The sequence below is a fragment of the Ascaphus truei genome, chromosome 7 (genome assembly GCF_040206685.1).
Source record: "Ascaphus truei isolate aAscTru1 chromosome 7, aAscTru1.hap1, whole genome shotgun sequence".
Taxonomy (NCBI): domain Eukaryota; kingdom Metazoa; phylum Chordata; class Amphibia; order Anura; family Ascaphidae; genus Ascaphus; species Ascaphus truei.
Window position 1 is genome coordinate 82,330,184 of NC_134489.1, and position 19,220 is coordinate 82,349,403.

Below are 19,220 nucleotides of genomic sequence, written 5' to 3' on the forward strand. Positions count from 1 at the left end.
TGTACGGTCATCAGAGGTCCCCCTTCTCTGCCTCAGTGTGAGTGTTCGTTTCCCCCTGTCAGCAGTATTATAGCTCTCTATGGCGGTTTTAACCTTAACTCCCTTGGGCTGTTAATACTCTCTCTGTTTATTTTTACATTGATTGTGTGTTTTTTTTTTTTCCTATGTTGTGTATGGTTTACTGTGTTAGATTTTTCTATGTTTAGAGACCATATATATGGTTTATATTTCTGGGCAACTAATCCATTGAGCTGAGGAGGGGTTGGATCCCCTCAGCTGTTTATGTGTTTGTTTTAATAAATTAATACTAATTCCTTCCCTTGTGCGCTGTTGTGCATTATTTTCTTCTCTGTTTCTCAGGGTGTCCTCCCCCCCTTCGAGGGGGGATCACCTCTGAAGTGGGAGCTCCTGGGGAGACGCTCCATGCACGTGCAGCACAGGGATTTATCCTATCAAAACATCTGCAGCACGAGCGCTGAAAATCCTGCTTTTTGCTATTTAAAATAAGTTAATGTTGGTTGCCTGTAAAGGCTATGTGACTTTTCCTCCATTGCTGTCAAACTATTGTATTTAAAAAATCTTAAGTAAATTCCCTGTTCTCTTTTGCTGTATAAATAAATGATTCTGTAAATAAAGTCAGGAAAACTAACAATTATTTCCTTTCGGTGAGTGGATACATTTGGTGAAAAGATTAAGGTCCGTATTTACTAAGCAGTGCTATTACAGTAAATAAGACATATGAACCATTTTGTTTTCAATAGTGTTGGTGTTTATACAGTGGCACGATGCCGGGCTAAATATTTAAATTGAGTAAAAAATAAATTGGATATTATTGATCCACTTTCATTTTATGAATCACGACACTATCCAAACCTTGTCAATTACCCATAGCTGGCTATCTAAGATTTTATTGGTCGCATGTAAGAAATGAGGTGATACCTTGAAGTTAATGCTAGTCGCTTGGTCTCCCCAAAAAAATCCATTCTTCTAAGAATCTCAGAAGTTGTCTGCAGTTTAAATATGTCCCCAGTTCACTTAGCAGACACAATGTATTTCAGACTCAAGAGGCGTTTAGGGTACAGTTAGCATCAAACATCAGTGCAGATGGATTTAAAATTAGTCAACAGGCAACAATGATAATGATGCTTGAAAAACTTTATTTAAGGCTACTAGTTAATACTCTGAAAGCTTAGCATTTGTTTGCAAATGTTTCAAAAAGGGTGATCCGACCATGATTTTTTTTCTAAACCAGTCATGTTAGATGTGCATTTGAAAATAGTCAATTGTTTGTGTAATCCCCTGGCAAGTAAACTCTATTGTAAATGTCATTGACTGTGCATGCAAAGCTATTCTGTATTGGCTTTATGATCCACCTGCTGGAATGTACAGAACAAAATTCAACATTTCCAAGTCAGAGCCGGGGGATTCCTTGCTGAAGACATATTCTGTACTAGTTTGATAGTCCATCACTAATGGCCTATAATAAAGAAAGAGATCAAACTCAGATACATAATAATAATATGGCTAGTCTAAGATAGGCAGCAGTTATGTTTTCATATTCTTTTTTTATTAATTTGTCTCAATGCAAAATTCATTGTAATTGTTCAAATCTTCATATATAAGCATATATTTTGGGGGTCAGGGGGTTGTTTATTTAACTGCATTGCCAATCAAATACAAATCAAATGTTACTTAAAGCAGCTGAATAAGTTTGTAGCACACGCATTATAAAATGCAAGAATTACAGTTAAGCACAAGTCCATCCTATTTTTCATTTTCTTTTTCCAAATTTTTTTTTAAAGTTTAGCATGAATCTGTTAATTTTCAGTTAACATCATTGTACTTTGCATTCTTTTAGGATCAGAATTTAGGACATGCGTTCATTTAATGCCGGGTTTTATTTATAACAGTGGATTGCATAGTTCAGTAAAAATCCATTGGAGTTATACTCAAATGACTTAAACATTGCTTGTGCTGTGCGGCAGAATGCAGCTGTACAGTACATCACAATGCTACAAAGTATTTCCAGAAGCCAGTTTGACAAATTCCTATTTTTTTTAAGATTCTCATTAACAGCATTTAGATGGCACAGTCGTTTTGAAACAAGAAGAAAACTACAACATTCAAGAATATTGGAGTCATTTCTAACTTTCTATATCAGGTATGGGCATCTGTTTTAGATTGTCAATATTCACAACAATTAGGTTCTCATGTAGTCAAAATCAGGTCACAATGAGTTTAATTTATTGAAGATACGTTCATTAGGATTAGGGTATCATGTTAGTACAACTGCAAGATTCCCCATTTCCAATCAAAATTGAATTCATCTTGAATTATTGGTTTTAAGAAAATGTTCTTAAATGATATAAATTCAAAGCATTTCTATTACTACACTTTACCTTATATAATCTGTCGTCAGATAGCAACTCAATTAACGTTTTAGCCCTCTTTGAATCCCACAGACGGGTGGCAGTTGCCAATGCTGTGCCGTCTTCGATCATTCTTTTAAAGGAAACATGTTGCAACAGCGTCAGACGAGTGTCCAAAATGCCAACAAATATTTCAGAGAGTACCAAGGTGCCCTCCATATTCATTATCATCATCCGAAGAAAAGCAATCACTTTATAAAAACTTTAAAATATAAGTACATTCTCTCACTAATATCATGACTGGGTACAGACTGGGCATAAAATAAAACTTAAAATATAATTCTTGTCAATCATTATTTAAAAATGCAAAATAATGTCAAATAAGGGCACTTGACTGTAAAATATCTGTTGACAGACAATTCTGCAGAGATAATGAGAGAAGGAGGTGGCTGCTTTTACAACACCCACCGCATTAGCAGAATTGCAAGACATATGCAAAAACATGATATGCAATTCTAATTGCTGACCGAAGATGACCCAGTTAAATAATATTAATGATGATTTTATTAGCCTCACTGGACTATGGTCGTTTAATTCTAGATAGTTACACATGTTTATAAAAAACAATGCATTTTGTAATTGGATGAAGATTTTTTTGGAACAATATTGTAGGTTGAAATAATGGGCCAGAGGCCAATATTGTGATTCAGTGGATCCTTTAGTGTGTTCACCACAAACATACATACTGTAGGTTTTGATAAAAATATATAATTTTTGTGAATTTTCAAGTTGCTTAGGGAGCTGGAAGTGATAAAATAACTGGCAATAGTTGTAATTGATGCACATTACATGTGTGATTTGAATGATATTTAATCACAAAACTTATTCTGCTGTGATCCTTGAAATGTGAATTTAGTGTGGTTTAAAGATTAGTTGCTTGTGATTTTTTTCTGGATATTTCTGTATTCTTTACAGGACCAAAACAAATTGTGATATCAGCCTTAGATCCTATAGGATTCTGCAAAACACTGAGAGATCCAGCCCCTAAACCAAAGCAAAAGTCCTATTTCAGGGTCTGGATCAATGTTGGCGGTGCTTACAAAATCTCACAAAACTCTACTGTGTTTCAATAGCTGCTTATAAGAAAAAAATGTATGGCAATACTCTAGTTGAAACCTAAAAGAGATTAAGTATAACATGTCTAAAGATGGGCAAATATGTCCGAATGTTTCCCGGATTTTCCAGAGTTTGTCATTCAAAATCTGTTCCACAGTGTCAAATCCACCAATGGATTGTTACATTTTCAATCCGTGTGGATGAATAAAAAACTACCACTGTATACAATCCCCTGTTGGACTTTAACAATCCACCTGCGGATTCCGGCACCCGCTGACGGATTTTAATAATCCAATCTGCGGATTCAGCAATCCGTGGTTTGGATTCTTAAAATCCGTCAAGGGATTTTGGAATCCGCAAACGGATTGTTGGTGTTAAAAAGAAAAGACACGGATCTGCAGAAATCCACGGAATAATAGAACCAGCCGATCTGAATCCGCAAAATAAAATGTGTCCATCTCTATCAGTGACCACCATGATTCTTCTACTCTCAGAAAGTACTACTACTGGCAGAAGGTATATTATGGTAGATGGCTGCTTTTTAAATATGGGCCAATATGTCTCAACCACACTTTCACCACTTGGATACAACATGAAAGACTGAACACTGTAGATTAATTTTTGTTAGACCAATAAAAATGGCATCAAACATAAAGACAAGATAAATAATAAAAGAAAATCCTTACTTCGCAGTTGGCCTTCCTATCATTAACCAATCAACAAATGTTTTGACTGTCTGGGCTTCCATGTACTCGAACCAGTCATTGATATAAGAGCCTTCTCCGTGTCTCTCAAGAACAGCATTGTGCCTTGAAACAAAGAAAGACATCTTGTTCAGAGAAAGAGCATATAAATTACCAAACCGTTTAAATTAGATAACTATTTTCCCATCTTTTTCAATATCCCAGTGAACAGGGGGTTCAGCAAAAAAAAAATCTGTAAAGATGGATATCAGGCAGTATAGTGGGTTCCTGAGCCTGTGAGGGGGACTAAGCACATAGTGTAGTAAGGCTCCAAACTGCACCTTAACATTGAGGGTATAGCTGTCAATTACAGCAGGAACTTCTGAAGAAGCTTCCCACAATGCTTTGTTGCTACAGTTATTGTAGGGCATGACTAGGGAATCTCTGGCAAGCATTGACACCCATGCTGTCTGCACACACAGAGGTGCAGTTTGGGGTCTTTTTAGGGGTATCCTCCTCCAACGAGCTCAGGACGCTGCCTGGGATCAGTCACACAGTTTTATTAGCAATAGTCTGATGAGTAGGCAATAAGATTTATTAATTAGGGGTTCGAGAACAAATATTTTCTAGCAGGGGGTGGTCATTGATTAAAGTTTGGGAACTGCTGTTATATCCAAACTTTAAATAATATTTCAATAATAAATAATATTATAAATAAATATAATTAAATCAAATGTCTACTTAACTGAAGAGTGAGTGCACTGGATTATCTTTCTCTCTATTGCATTAATTATTATGAGTGAATGGATCACCCCATACCTCTTTCAGCACCGGAGCATCAGACATCAACAAATAAAAATATAAAGACCTATATAAAGACTATATTCAAACGTTCCCATCTATGCGGAACATGTTTTTATACGCAGTTCAAAAGAAAATCCCACAAATTGTCTCAGGTTAAACGAACTTTGGTGTTGTAGTTTGTGTTCAGTTGTTTGAATAATCCAGAATTCTTTTAAAAGGTCATTGCAATATTAGATTCAGCCAATTTTTTAAAATGCTATTGTTGGTAGATTTACAATTTGTGTGATTGTATTGTATTGTATTGTATATCTTTATTTATATAGCGCCATTAATGTACATAGCGCTTCACAGTAGTAAAACACGTGGTAATCAAATAAATAACAGATAATATAAATAACAGATCATGGGAATAAGTGCTTTAAACATAAAAGTAAAATTAAGGAAGAGGAGTCCCTGTCCCGAGGAGCTTACAGTCTAATTGGTAGGTAGGGAGAACGTACAGAGACAGTAGGAGGGAGTTCTGGTAAGTGCGTCTGCAGGGGGCCAAGCTTTATGTATCATGTGTTCAGAATATCCACAGTGCTATTCATATGCTTCTTTAAGCAAGTGTGACTTAAGTTGGGTCTTAAAGGTGGATAGAGAGGGTGCTAGTCGGGTACTGAGGTGAAGGGCATTCCAGAGGTGTGGGGCAGTCAGTGAAAAAGGTTTAAGGCGGGAGAGGGCTTTAGATACAAAGGGGGTAAAAAGAAGACATCCTTGAGAAGAACGCAAGAGTCTGGATGGTGCATAACGAGAAATTAGGGCAGAGATGTAAGGAGGGGCAGAAGAGTGTAAAGCTTTAAAAGTGAGGAGAAGAATGGAGTGTGAGATGCGGGATTTGATCGGAAGCCAGGAGAGGGATTTCATGAGGGGAGATGCTGAGACAGATCTAGGAAAGAGTAGCGTGACTCTGGCAGCAGCGTTTAGGATAGATTGTAGGGGAGACAGGTGAGAGGCAGGAAGGCCGGACAGCAGGAGGTTACAGTAATCAAGACGGGAGAGAATGAGGGCCTGAGTCAGAGTTCTAGCAGTCGAGCAACAGAGGAAAGGGCGTATCTTTGTTATATTGCGGAGGATAAAGCGATAGGTTTTAGAAATGTTTTGAATGTGAGGGGCGAATGTGAGAAAGGAGTCAAGTGTGACCCCTAGGCAACGTGCTTGGGCTACTGGTTGAATGATCGTAGTTCCAACAGTAATGTGGAAGGAGATAGTAGAGCCAGGTTTGGGAGGAAGTATGAGGAGCTCTGATTTAGCCATGTTGAGTTTAAGGCAGCGTAGGGCCATCCAGGATGATATAGCAGAGAGACATATTTGTTTGTCGTCAGCATAGAGGTGATAATTAAACCCAAATATGTTATTAGGTCACCTAGAGAGTGTGTGTACAGAGAAAAGAGAAGAGGTCCCAGGACAGAGCCCTGGGGTACCCACACAGAGAGATCAATAGAGGAGGAGGTGTTAGCAGAAGAGACACTGAAAGTACGATGGGAGAGGTAGGATGAGATCCAGGATAGAGCTTTGTTCCGAATACCAAGCGTATGGAGAATGTGAAGGAGAAGAGGGTGGTCGACGGTGTCAAATGCTGCAGAGAGGTCAAGTAATATGAGCAGAGTGTAATGACCTCTGTCTTTGGCAGCATGAAGGTCGTCAGTTATTTTAGTGAGGGCTGTTTCCGTGGAGTGAGCAGTGCTGAAGCCAGATTGTAGAGGGTCTAGGAGAGAATAGGTGTTGAGAAAAATGGAGCAAGCGAGAGAATACAAGACGTTCAAGGAGTTTAGAGGCAAAAGGCAGGAGGGAGACAGGTCTATAGTTAGAAAGACAGGTAATCATGAAAACAGGAAGTTGCTTTTGTTTGTCAAAGCTAAAAGCTTCCAAATAAAATAAATTGTATTAGCACAGTCCATTTTAGCAGTGAATAAATGAGTTGCATTGTAGTTTAAAACATTCAACCATGTAACACCCTCTTTATAATTTTACCTGCACATATAATTGTAGATATATTATTGAAATAGGATCAACAACAATGAGAAGTATGTACCGTGTAGAAGAGTTGTAATCAACTCAAGTCATCAAGAGACACCAACAGGTCAGTTTTTCAGGATATCCCTGCTTCAGCACAGGTGGCTCAATCAGTGGCTCAGCCTTTGACTGCCGCTGATAGAGCCACCTGTGCTGAAGCAGGAATATCCTGAAACCATGACCAGTTAGTAGCTCTTGAGGACATGTGTTGGCTTCCCCTGGTGTAGATTAGCTGCTAAACTGAATTTGTTCTCACTAAAGGGGTAATTTAATATGCTCTAAAAGGGCTGATTGTCATTTGAAATATTAAGTGGAGCTCAACAGAGCCCAGCACTTTGGCTACTTGAGCTTCCAAGTTAGTGGATCGTTCACAGGTGTATGAACCTTCCACATGTGTCTCATAGTTAGCATCTGCCTTGAAACTCAAAACAAATGCAGCTGTTAAAACTCGAGTGTTACTTAGAATCCCTTTGCTGTTAAAGGACCTGGCAATGTTAGAAAAGCCTTAAGTACCACTTCCTTATATCAATACAAATGCTGCTACTCACTTCTTTGGCCTATGCTTCAAGCTCCTGGCAAGTGCAACTAGATGCACAATGCATTGTTTTTTAATTTCTTTTTTTATGCAGCCATGTCAAATGTTAAAATTGTTGCTAATCAAGTTTCTTACGTTTGGCGCAGATCTGATTATACTAACGTTTGTCTTCTGAAAAAAGTGATGGGCCCACATGGAAAAGTTGAAACGGATCATTATAATATGAAAGCATGTAGCTCCTTCAATAGCTCCACATATTCACTCCCCAAATAGCAAACAAGGAGAGTAAACAAGGGACCAACAAGCTTGATGCAAAGCTGTGGGCCACAAGCTCCACTTGTTATGGGCCATGCCTAATGCATGGGATGGGTGTTCGCCATATGCGATGGGAAAAGGACATTTGACGTACTGTACTGTTTGCTACTCGTTAAATTATCTCCCTGTATTTTGATTTACTGGAGACCATGAAATCAGACTGTATTGAATGCTGCAAACAACATCACAACTGGTTTGATGTTAATAAAGAAACTGAATTGTAAAGAGACTGGAGCTGAAAAGGAAGCATAGGCTTTGGGATTTATCTACAACTGTTTCCCAACTGCAAACCTGTGGGGGGGGGGGAGAAACAGTGCAAGTAACAGCACCATATCTATTAGAAAAAGAACTCCATTAAAAGCAAGAGGTTTTCCTTTGATAAATTTGGTTCATTTATTTTGCACTAGTTTTGCAGCCAGGAGACTTTAGTCAATAATCGCCATCGGGACTAATTCTATATGTGCGGAGGCGGATGATTTAGATTAAAACGGTTCAATTGTTCACTTTTGCACATATAGAATGAGTCCCATAGAGTTAAATACAGTATGATTCTCTGTTTCACTAAGCAATCTCATGTTATTTTCACATCTTCAGTGCTAATCTTCATCTTTTCAACTTCCTATTATTTTATTGTATTTATGTGCATTAAACATACCTGGACTTGTCTCCTGTTTCTTGAAGAGGATTTTGCCAGCTGCCTTGTAGTAGCATAAAAAGAATTCCGACCATAAAATAAATGCTCTTCATGTTTATTCTATAATAGATGAGGAGCTAAACATGTTATTTCTAGCAAAATATATATTTTTATCATGACCACAACGTGCTGTAAATCATTTTCATGATATCTGAAAGGGATTATTTGTCAATGAGCCACATGGAAAACATAGAGATGAAGGAACATATACAAGCTTCCCTTCAGTTTTCTGTAGGTGTAAAGCACCAGCTGGGTTATATTATTAATAATTAATATATCCCGTTACTTTTCAATAGAGTGCTGCATAATACCCGGGGTGGGCAACTCCAATTCTTAAGGGCCAGCAACAGCTCAGGTTTTCAGGATATCCCTACTTCAGCACAGGTGGCTCAGTCTTTGACCTGTGCTGAAGCAGGTATATCCTGAAAACCTGACCTGTTGGTGGCCATTGAGGACTGGAATTACCCACCCCTGCATTATAAAGTTGAGTAAAAAATGTAGTTCTTCATAGAATGTAAAATAATCCTAGAAATTGACAATAACACCTCATGTTTCTAATGTTAGGAAAGATCCGCTTAGTACTACAAGCAGAAATGACACACACAAACAACAGTATGATTAATGCTCATGGAAACATTCTCATAGATCTTGCATGGTAACACACAACTCATAACTTTTTATAATTATTTAAGCTATTCATGAGCAAAGAGGAAAGACGGAGGCAATACTAGTGCTAAAAAACAACACTGGACTTCAGATGTTCTCAGTTGGACTTTTTCTTTGGCAAATTAGGTTCTTATAGCACTTTTTGAGTCAGTTTTGCAGACTTTGTTAATTACTCCTTACTGCAGTTGATATGCTATAGTAGTGACAATTGCTTATATACAGTAGCATCAATCCTAAAAGGCTGAGTGATTAAAGCCAAGTTATTATTGGTGGGTAAACTCTGTATTAAATAAATATGTGATTTAGAAGGTTGTGACGGTTTACAGAACACAAATACAGTATATGGCAGACAGGACAGTGGTTTGCGTCTCAGCGCTTTAATAAAGGGTATCTTTAAATGATATTGATTTTAAACAAAAAGTAGCCAATTCCATGCAATGCTAAATAGCATATTCTTTTATCAAAGGAGTGCAACATTGAACATTTTCAACATAAACTGCCTATTTAAATGGAAAAAATATCAAATATGTACGCAACTAATATAACCTCAAAATACAGGGGGGGGGGGGGGGGAATAAGTGACCTGCAGCCCAAATATGAAATACACTATATGGGGATAAAGAAAAAAACTTTCCTAAAACAATAAAATAAAAAGTAAGTTTGAGCAAAATGGAAACTACTCACCTTGTGACCACGTGAAGTGTACGTCTGAAGATGATTAAAATGTTGCTACCGTCCCTTCAGCAACTTTGGGTTTCTTCCTACTCCTGATGATGAGACGTTCTGCTTATCCACATAGCTTTTTATACTCTTTTCAGCTTCATTGAGCACAGTGAGAATGCATTACGGGCATTAATTCTGACACAGCTGATCATGTGATTGGCTCTGTGTTAAATGTTTAACATTTGACCGCTTTTAATTTAATTGAAACATTAGAAAATGGCTGGGAAATCATTTTGAAACAATTGTACACATACTGTACAAATAGTTCCTTTAAAGAATGATGTAAACACTGTAGCCCCCATCCTTTTTTTTTCACTGAAAGCTTCACTGAGAGTTACAGAACATTAACTCACGAAGAAATTTGCTAGAATTCTAAAAAAATTGTTTTCAATGATTTTTTTAAACAGATTAATGCATATTGCATATTGCATATTGCTAAAGAATTCATATTAGTTATAATGCGAAAATGCTGTTAACCCCTCATGAGTTAATGACTGGAAGGTGGGTGCCTCTAGTTTTTCCATCAGAACCTCAAGTTTCGGGACCATTAAAAATGGCGACCAAGCATACTCAATGGTTATCTGTATTGCAAAATCAAGTAGCTAAACTTTAAAATTTTCATCAGAAAACATGGCCCCCACAGAAAAAGGGGATGCAAAGGTAAATCCAGCTTATTAATTCCTTCCAGGAATGAAAGTTATGGTAAAAACTTTCAGGAAACCTGGCCCATGGCATGCGGGTTGGGAAGGACCTTATATTATTCTCAAGAGAAGGGGCCAAACTGTTCTGCAAATACAACGTGTTAATGCCAAACCCAAGTGCTTCAATGTTAGTATACTTTGATCAGTGCAAGCTAGTTCTAAAGGTTCAAGAACAATGATACTGTATTACAGATGCTTTTAACATTGGAGGATGGACTATACGACCATTTGGATATGAAGCATCCATGATAACAGGAAGGGTATGGGTCAATACTTGATTGAGAACAATGTTCGGATGAACTCTTTCCATAGAAACTTTTAACTAGGAAAGAAGCACAACGACGAAAGATTTTTACCTGGTGGTTTTCAGTACACAGCACAATGACATTTATTATTATTTTCTGTGCATTGGTTTCTTTGGGGATAGCAATACATTTTGAATAACAAACTAATCTTGTTGAATGTATGCAAATCCTTCTGAGTGTGTTTTAACAGGAGTTTTAAGTGATAATAGCCATGGTACATGGTTTTGAAGAAGGATAGAAGGAATTTATCAAATAATACAGGGATTAGTAAGAGTTAATAATATGGAATGTTGGAGATTTAATAGAACTACGTTAGTATTAATCAGGTTAAACATGACAAAAACAAATACTACAATTTGTGCAGACTATGATTCTCAAGTAAATGGTTTGGTAGCAATGTGTATCAATCCATTAACTAGTGATTTACTGGCAACATCAGAAAAGGAATTAGAAACAAAAGAATACCTTGGCACTCACTTTCCAATGGTTTGAAATAAAGTTAAAAAACAAAAAAAAACAAAGAGTTACTACCAACTTAAGGGGGTTTAACAAGCACCCTTAAGATTGGAGTTTCCACCTGAGGCTCAACCCTATCAGGATCTATCCAGGATCCTTAACAAAGACAGAAAGAAAATAGGGGAGCACAGGCTGAACATTAATAAATCTAACTCCTCTTAGGATTTTAACACAAAGTGTGCCAGGTGAAAGAAAATATTCAATCAACGATGGTGAGGTGCTATTTACTTTTTGCTTAAGGGGTTAAATACCCCAGTCAAAGCACCAGCGCCAGTACCCAAATGCCAACAATCAATAGAGAGGTGAATGGATATATATAAATATATATATATATATATATGGAAATCACTCACACGGCCCTGTGCGAGCAAAGATATACACTGGCGACACACTTTATTCGAGCTCGGCTAGTCCCACGAATTCGGGTATACACGGGTGTATTGAGGTTTGTGACTGTTTTCTGCCCGAGTGCATTGAGTTATTTTCCAGGCAGGGATTGAAGCATTTTATTCCCGCTGGCTGCAATACTGCACAGTATATATATATATATATACTGCATTACAATTCATGAATTTATGCCATCTGGTAGACACGCGAAGCATTGCAGCCTATTAAATCCTAATCATTATCATTTAACAGATCAGCCGCCCATCAGCCAGGCATGAACCCAGGCTGGGAAGGCAAATGCAACGGGGCTTGTCAGAGGTGAGGAGCGGCGCATTCCAGGTATCTGCCAGGTACATACCGGGTATTTGCTTGAATAAAGTGTGTCGGTGCAGTAGCAGAGGTTTCTTTTTTCCTTCTGTGTGATGGAATATGCCAGGGTTCCCCCTCAGTATCCCCCCTCCGCATCCCGGTGTGTGGTAGGAGGTAAGGCAATCTTCCCCTCGGTGTAGATGTGTGCAGATACAACCAGATTTAGTAAATAGTTAATACGTTATTACATAGAAATAAATCCGCACTTATATCTAAAAAAGACCGTGGCGGCACCAGTGGAATCCGTGTCGGCGTCTGCTACAGGTTTGGACCATGCTTGCGCATCCGGATTCAGGACTGTGAAGTCAGCTTCTCGTCTTCCTACGGTGGCCGCTTCTGGTCAAAAACAAGAGCTATGCTTTTCGACTGACTAGGCTTTATCAGGTTCACATCACACAGAAGGGAAAAGAAACCTCTGCTATATCCGTGCTCGCACAGGGCCGTGTGAGTTATATCCTTATATATTTATTTAAATCCATTCACCTCTCTATTGATTGTTGGCATTTGAGTACTGGCGCTGGTGCTTTGACTGGGGTATTTAACCCCGTGTGCACCAAGTAAATAGCACCTCACCATCGTTGATTGAATATTTTCTTTCACCTGGCACACTTTGTGTTAAAATCCTAACAGGAGTTAGATTTATTACTGTTCACCCTGTGCTCCCCTTTTTTCTTTTTGTCTTTATCAGAAAAGGAATGCCAGATACAAATTATATAACATATTATATTGAAGGAAGGAAGTGTTCAGCAACAATTAATAGTTACCCATGGCATTCATCTGGAAGGGTTCCAATTGTATATACGCATCCCAAAAATATAGGGTATTGAATGAAAATGATAAATCAAGATGGTCACCAGAAATAGAAAATGCCATAGTAAATCATACTGATCAGAATGATTGGTTAAAATGGAAAATAAAAAGGATGATATTTGTTAATACAGTAAAATGTATGGAAGTATTATCTGACAATACTATTATGATAGATTTGGATATACAAAAAGATTAGACAACCCTTAAGGTATGGAATTTCACTCAGGAATGTATAGTAATATCAGGAGAAGGATATCAGCTTCAAGTAGAATTAACGGTAAAAGAAGTTAATATGTATAATCACAATGGTGTTATGTATTCAGTAAAACCAATTATGCCTATTACTGTAAATTTCACATTGACATATTACCAGAGGTATGTATATACAGTGATATTGGGATATGGAGAAGAATTTTATAATGAACTGAGAAATCATACAAAATTTCAACAGATAATCACAGAATTATCCAAATCATCTCATACTTAATTTATGCAGTTAGAGATTGTAGATGGGAAATTAACTACTGTACGATCAAATAGGACTAGAGTGAAGAAAATACGTCTTGGTGGCAAAGATGGTTTGGAGGAAAAATACCTTCTCTTGCCCAAGGAGTGATACACTGGATGATCCATCATCTGTTAATAATTGCTATTTTAAACTGAGTACTCATATGTTACATTATTCTGTTTAGAAGAATGAGAAAATTGAAGCAGATATAGCCAATGCTGAGAATAGATTTTTTTAATTACAAGATCAGGTTATCAAAATGATACTTTAAATTATCAAAGATGGGCTTGCGATATTATTGTATGCCTATATATTATCCATATTTAGTAGGATAGCAATAAATACATAATCAAAATATATATTATTCAGCACTCAATAGGTTAAGATGTTTTAAATCGTTTTTCCCATAAGGAATCTTGTGCTCAGTTTGAAACTATAGTATACAATGTTATTGGTATCAGGGACAGCTTGAAACCAAGTAGTATGACGCACATTTTAGTGATAAGACTTGTGCTTGTAAGTTCCTAATGTTCTTAAAATCTTAAAATAAGGTACTTGATGACAATAACAGAAAAACAAGTATGAAAACAAGTACGTAATTTAGTTGGCAAAAGTGAGTTAGCTGAGACAGTGATTTATGTCTCTGATCAAAGGGTATTAAAAGTAGCGGTTGAAGGAATAAGATACTCCGTTCTTATATGCTTGCTACATTGAATAGAAGCATGTAATATGTATCTGTGATGGGAGGGGGTAACCAGGCTATCTAATAAATGTTAAGCCCTCTGGTTGCCCCTGAACCTGTGGGGTCCCTGGTACCTCAATAAGCCAGGGACCAGGGATGATAAATGCTGGAAAATAAAATGACCTTGTTTTTTCCTATTTCATGTTCTCTGTGCCCCAGACTCATGAAACTTTCTGTGTATGAAACTATAACCAGGACAGGCCCAGAGGGGGAAGCATGCAAGGTGCCAAGTACATTGGTGATTAACATCTCGGATCAGATATTGTCAAGTGAACAGATAGAGGTACTTAATAGGGGTCTCACTTTTGTACCGACTAATCCCTTAAATGCTTTAGACCTAGACGTTGAACTCGCACGTTTTTATAGGAATTTAAGGCTAAAAGGATTTTTTACCAAACATCCTGTTGTACACCATCAGGTATAGATGAAGTTGATCTAGATACCCCCTTTCATGTGTTGACAAGAGAGTGGAAGAGCACATTCAATCCCCCATCCTCCAATCATACAATAGAAACTTTTATCTCTAGGGTTCAAAGTGACATTGATAGCTTTACAAAGAATTTACCACCTCACAGACACTCTAATTTCTCTGAAAAACAAAGGGAACTGATTAAAGAGTTAGAATCAAATGGTAACATAATTATTAAGCCAGCTGATAAAGGCGGGGCAATAGTTGTCATGAATAAAAATGATTATAAGACTGAAATATTAAAACAACTGGGAGATGAGAATAATTATAAGAAAGTCCCACAAAACCCTATCACAGAAGTTACTATGAGGATTGGACAGATTATCAATTTAGCACATGAGGGAGGGGTTATTACTAAAAAACAGAAGGACTATCTAATAAAAAAGACCCAATTACTCCTGTTTTTTACATATTGCCCAAAGTGCATAAAAACCTTAGATCACCAGCAGGTAGACCTATTGTTGCAGGAGCCGAGTCTGTCTTTCAGCCCTGTGCCATTTTCCTGGATAAGTTATTACGCCCGTTTGTTGTCAGCTCCAGGTCATATATACAAGATACATCTGATTTTTTGAATAAAATTAAGCCCATCGCACATTTGTCTAATGAAACCCTTCTGGTGACATTGGACGTGAATATCTTGTAATCATTCATCCCACACAGAGAGGGGATTAGAGCGGTCAAGGATACTTTAGATGGGAATGGACTCTATACCCTTAGAGAACGCGTGTTCATTATTGATCTGCTGGAGGTGATTCTACAAGAAAATAATTTTTTATTTGAGGACACATATTATGTGCAAACACAGGGAACGGCTATGGGAAGCAATGTAGCACTCACATACGCCAACATCTTCATGATAAGATTCGCGGAGACTTATGTCCTCCAACATTTGGAGTATGTTAGACATGGGTGTATGTGGGTGCGCTTCATTGATGACGTGTTCATGATTTGGCAAGGGGATGAGGCCTCGTTGTCCCTCTTTGTCTCGGACATTAAAAAATCACTCCCCACCATTAGCTTCACGTGTGTTTCTAGTAATACTTGTATCAATTTTTTGGACACTACAGTCACTGTTATGAATCACAAATTGGAGTCTGATATTTTTACCAAACCCACTGATAGAAATAATCTTCTTCATTATTCAAGTTTTCATCCCCCGGGTACCATCAAGGGCTTACCATTTAGCCAGTACTTAAGAGCCAGGAGAATCATAAGTACGCCATCAATAGTGAATGATAGATTAGATCAGATGGATAAAACATTTCAGGCGAGAGGCTACCCGACAGACCTACTGAGTTCTCAATGCACCAAGGCTGAGATTCAACCAAGGGAGAATTGACTTCAAGGGGCATCTCAGAGTACACGTACATCTAAACCATTTTCTGTACAATTTGTGTCCACTTTCAATACACATAGTGGGCATATCAAAAACATTATTTTAAAACATTGGCCATTACTCGAAAGTGATCATTCTCTAGCCCCTATATTTTCCCACAAACCCCTTTTTTCATATAAGAGGGGGAGAAATATACATGACCAACTGGTGAAAGCAGATATTGGTGGAACAGGGCCTAGACAAACTTTTCTGGGGACACCCAAGCTCGGGAGTTACCGGTGTTTTGGCTGCAGCCAGTGCAACAGTATGCAAGAGGGTCTAGAACTAGACCTCAGCTGTTACTTTTAGAGAGTTATTATGTATGATTACCGTGGTACTATCCTGTGGGAACAGACCAGATGATGCCGGGCCTCACCGTAATGTATTCCTCTTTGGTTGGCCCAGATACCTGATCGATTGACACATGGTTTGCCGTGAACCTTGAATGGTGGGTCAGGCACTGAGGAGGTCACTAATGGCAGACTTTGGGTGGCGATCCCTCCTTTGGACCGTCGACTACGTTTCCACTCACCTCTATCCCAGATTCACTTGTGTTCACTCAGGGTCTCTGATCTCAACCAACATACCTACGTATGGTCTTCTTTAATTAGGATCTGTTACCACTAGGTTATTTGTAAATATTGTATACTGTTTATTCAAGGTTTTATTTCACTAACATGTGTGTTTTTTCTGTTGAGGGGACACTCATTGACTCTGGAGGCTGACTACACCTGCCTATGCTCCACCAATCTGGTAACTACATCTTCCAGAGGGATGGAAACAAGCATAGATTAATACTTTGGAGTCCCATACACATGCAGAGACAGACTCTGAGGGATACAGTTTTATTTCCTTGCATTAACTCTGTGGCAGCTCCGGTGGTGGGACCGAGCAACATTGCCTACATTCCCTGGATGTGAGGGTGTCTGGACGCAGGCGCATCATCTCCCTGGAGCCGGGGACTGTTCGGCACGACCAGGTATTGACTGCGCATGTGTGGGAATCGGGAGGAAGCACGCCAAACTACCGAACTGCAGTGAAGGTCTTCAACAGAGGAGGCAGATTAAAATACACAGAAAATAAACAAACAATGAACAAAACAAAATAGTCCTTTGTGCACTATCGGCTATATAAACCTGACAAAAAATGAAGTCCCAAAATCTTGGTAGTGGGGATGATGATTAAATCCGAAATCCAATCACACTTAGTCCTGAGGTTGAAGAGAGGGTCCTCTCAAAGGGTCTTAATTTCGCCCCTTCACAGGGACCTAACATGTTTGATCTTTATATAGACACTCACAAATTTGTGAGACGTTTAACACTGAAAAAGTATTTTATTAAAGACGCTGTAAGTAGGGAGGCCATTCAGGAAAGTAATAACTGCAATGATACTAAGTCAATTCCATCAACTAAATTTAAAAGGCCCTCTGTATTCTATCCTAAACATATTAAGGGTAATTTTATAGACACCTTTACTGAACTAGTCATTCAGGACATGGAGAAGGCAACCAGTGAGTTTAGAATTCCAAAACACAATTTGAGCAAATTGGAAAAAGATGCTGTTAAGAGTGTAGAGAGTAATACACAAAATGTAATTAAATCCGCAGACAAGGGGGGTGGCATTGTCATCATGGATTCTGAATATTATAAGACAGACTCCATGAGAATCCTAAGTGATGCAACTACATACCAGAAACTGCCATGTAATCCATCGGCTGAATTTAAAGTAGTATTGAATGATTACCTGCAAAAGGGATTCATTGATGGAAATATTTCCAAGGGAGAATTGAGTTCTTGGACATACAGCAGCCAAGGATTCCAATTTTCTATTTTATCCCGATGATCCATAAGGATCTTTGGAACCCCCCCCCCGGTCGCCAGATCATATCTGGGATTAAATCGTTGACATCCAATTTATCCCAGTTTATTGATTCCACATTGCAAAAGTATGTCTCTCAAATACCATCGTATCTCCGAGATACTACTCATGTCTTAAATCTAGTGAATGATCTAAAGTGGGAAGATCATTATGTATGGATCACGTGCGACTTGATCTCACTCTATACTGTCATTAACCATGACTTAGGCATTGAGGCAATTAGGAGAGTATTAGATCACGATGATAGTCTCGAACAGGGATTCAAAGAATTCATACTAGAAGGGATACGATATATCCTTACCCATAATTTCTTTAATTATGACAACAATTTCTACCTCCAGATATGTGGCATCGCCATGGGCGCAAGGTTCGCCCCTAGTTATGCCAACCTCTTTATGGGCATGTGGGAGGAGGATTATATCCAGTCCCGCAGCCCATTTGGGGCGGACCTTGTGCTGTGGAAGCGTTATATTGACGATGTGCTATGTATCTGGGGTGGAAGTGAAGAGAATTTGGGGAAATTCCAACAGTACCTGAATAGTAATAATATGAATTTAAAATTTACATTTAATACTAGTCCACTCACCATTGACTTTCTAGATCTGACATTGTTCATTGAGAAGGGATCTATTGAGACCAAGACCTTCTATAAAAAGGTTGATGCAAATACCTATCTCTTGGCATCGAGCCACCATAACCCTAGATGGATTAATAATATTCCCAAGGGCCAGTTTTTGAGAACTAAACGTAACTGCTCCCAGATAGAAATATTCAATACAAAGGCCAATGAACTTAAAAACAAATTCATTGATAGGGAATATAGTCATAATAAGGTTATGAGGGCTTTAGAAGCAGCTAAAAATACTGATAGAGAAGATTTAATTGGTATGAATAATAAGAGAATAAAAAGCAAACAAGATGGAGTTGAATTTATTCCTTTTATTACAAAGTACAATGGAATGGCTAATAAGATTACACAAATAATTAAAAAAACATTGGGGCATCCTACAGGGTGACACGATATTAAAAACAATATTACCTAAGTGTCCGCAGATAGTATTTAAAAAGGCTGACAATCTAAAATTAAAACTATCTCCCAGCTGTCCATTTAATCCAATTAAAGAACGCAACACCACATGGCTAAAGGAACTCAATGGAATCTTTACATGTGGTAAGTGCATTGGTTGCAGCTATGGTTCT

At 38.1% G+C, this 19,220-nt stretch overlaps 1 protein-coding gene across 2 annotated transcripts; it reads right to left on the bottom strand.

The window, feature by feature from the left end:
• Positions 1–1,137: 1,137 nt before the first annotated feature.
• Positions 1,138–10,080, bottom strand: LOC142499622 (pro-glucagon-like). Of its 2 annotated transcripts, none has more exons than XM_075609231.1 (5): positions 9,922–10,080; positions 8,533–8,631; positions 4,172–4,294; positions 2,400–2,502; positions 1,138–1,477 (listed from the first exon to the last, which is right to left on the bottom strand). In XM_075609231.1, the coding sequence occupies exons 2-5, from the start codon at positions 8,622–8,624 to the stop codon at positions 1,451–1,453; spliced, it is 345 nt and encodes a 114-aa protein (XP_075465346.1). In that variant the 5' UTR covers positions 8,625–8,631; positions 9,922–10,080; the 3' UTR covers positions 1,138–1,450. The 2 variants fall into 2 exon arrangements, with proteins under 2 accessions (XP_075465346.1, XP_075465347.1); XM_075609232.1 differs by having other exon boundaries at positions 8,533–8,648; positions 9,922–10,061.
• Between the last annotated feature and the right edge of the window lie 9,140 nt (positions 10,081–19,220).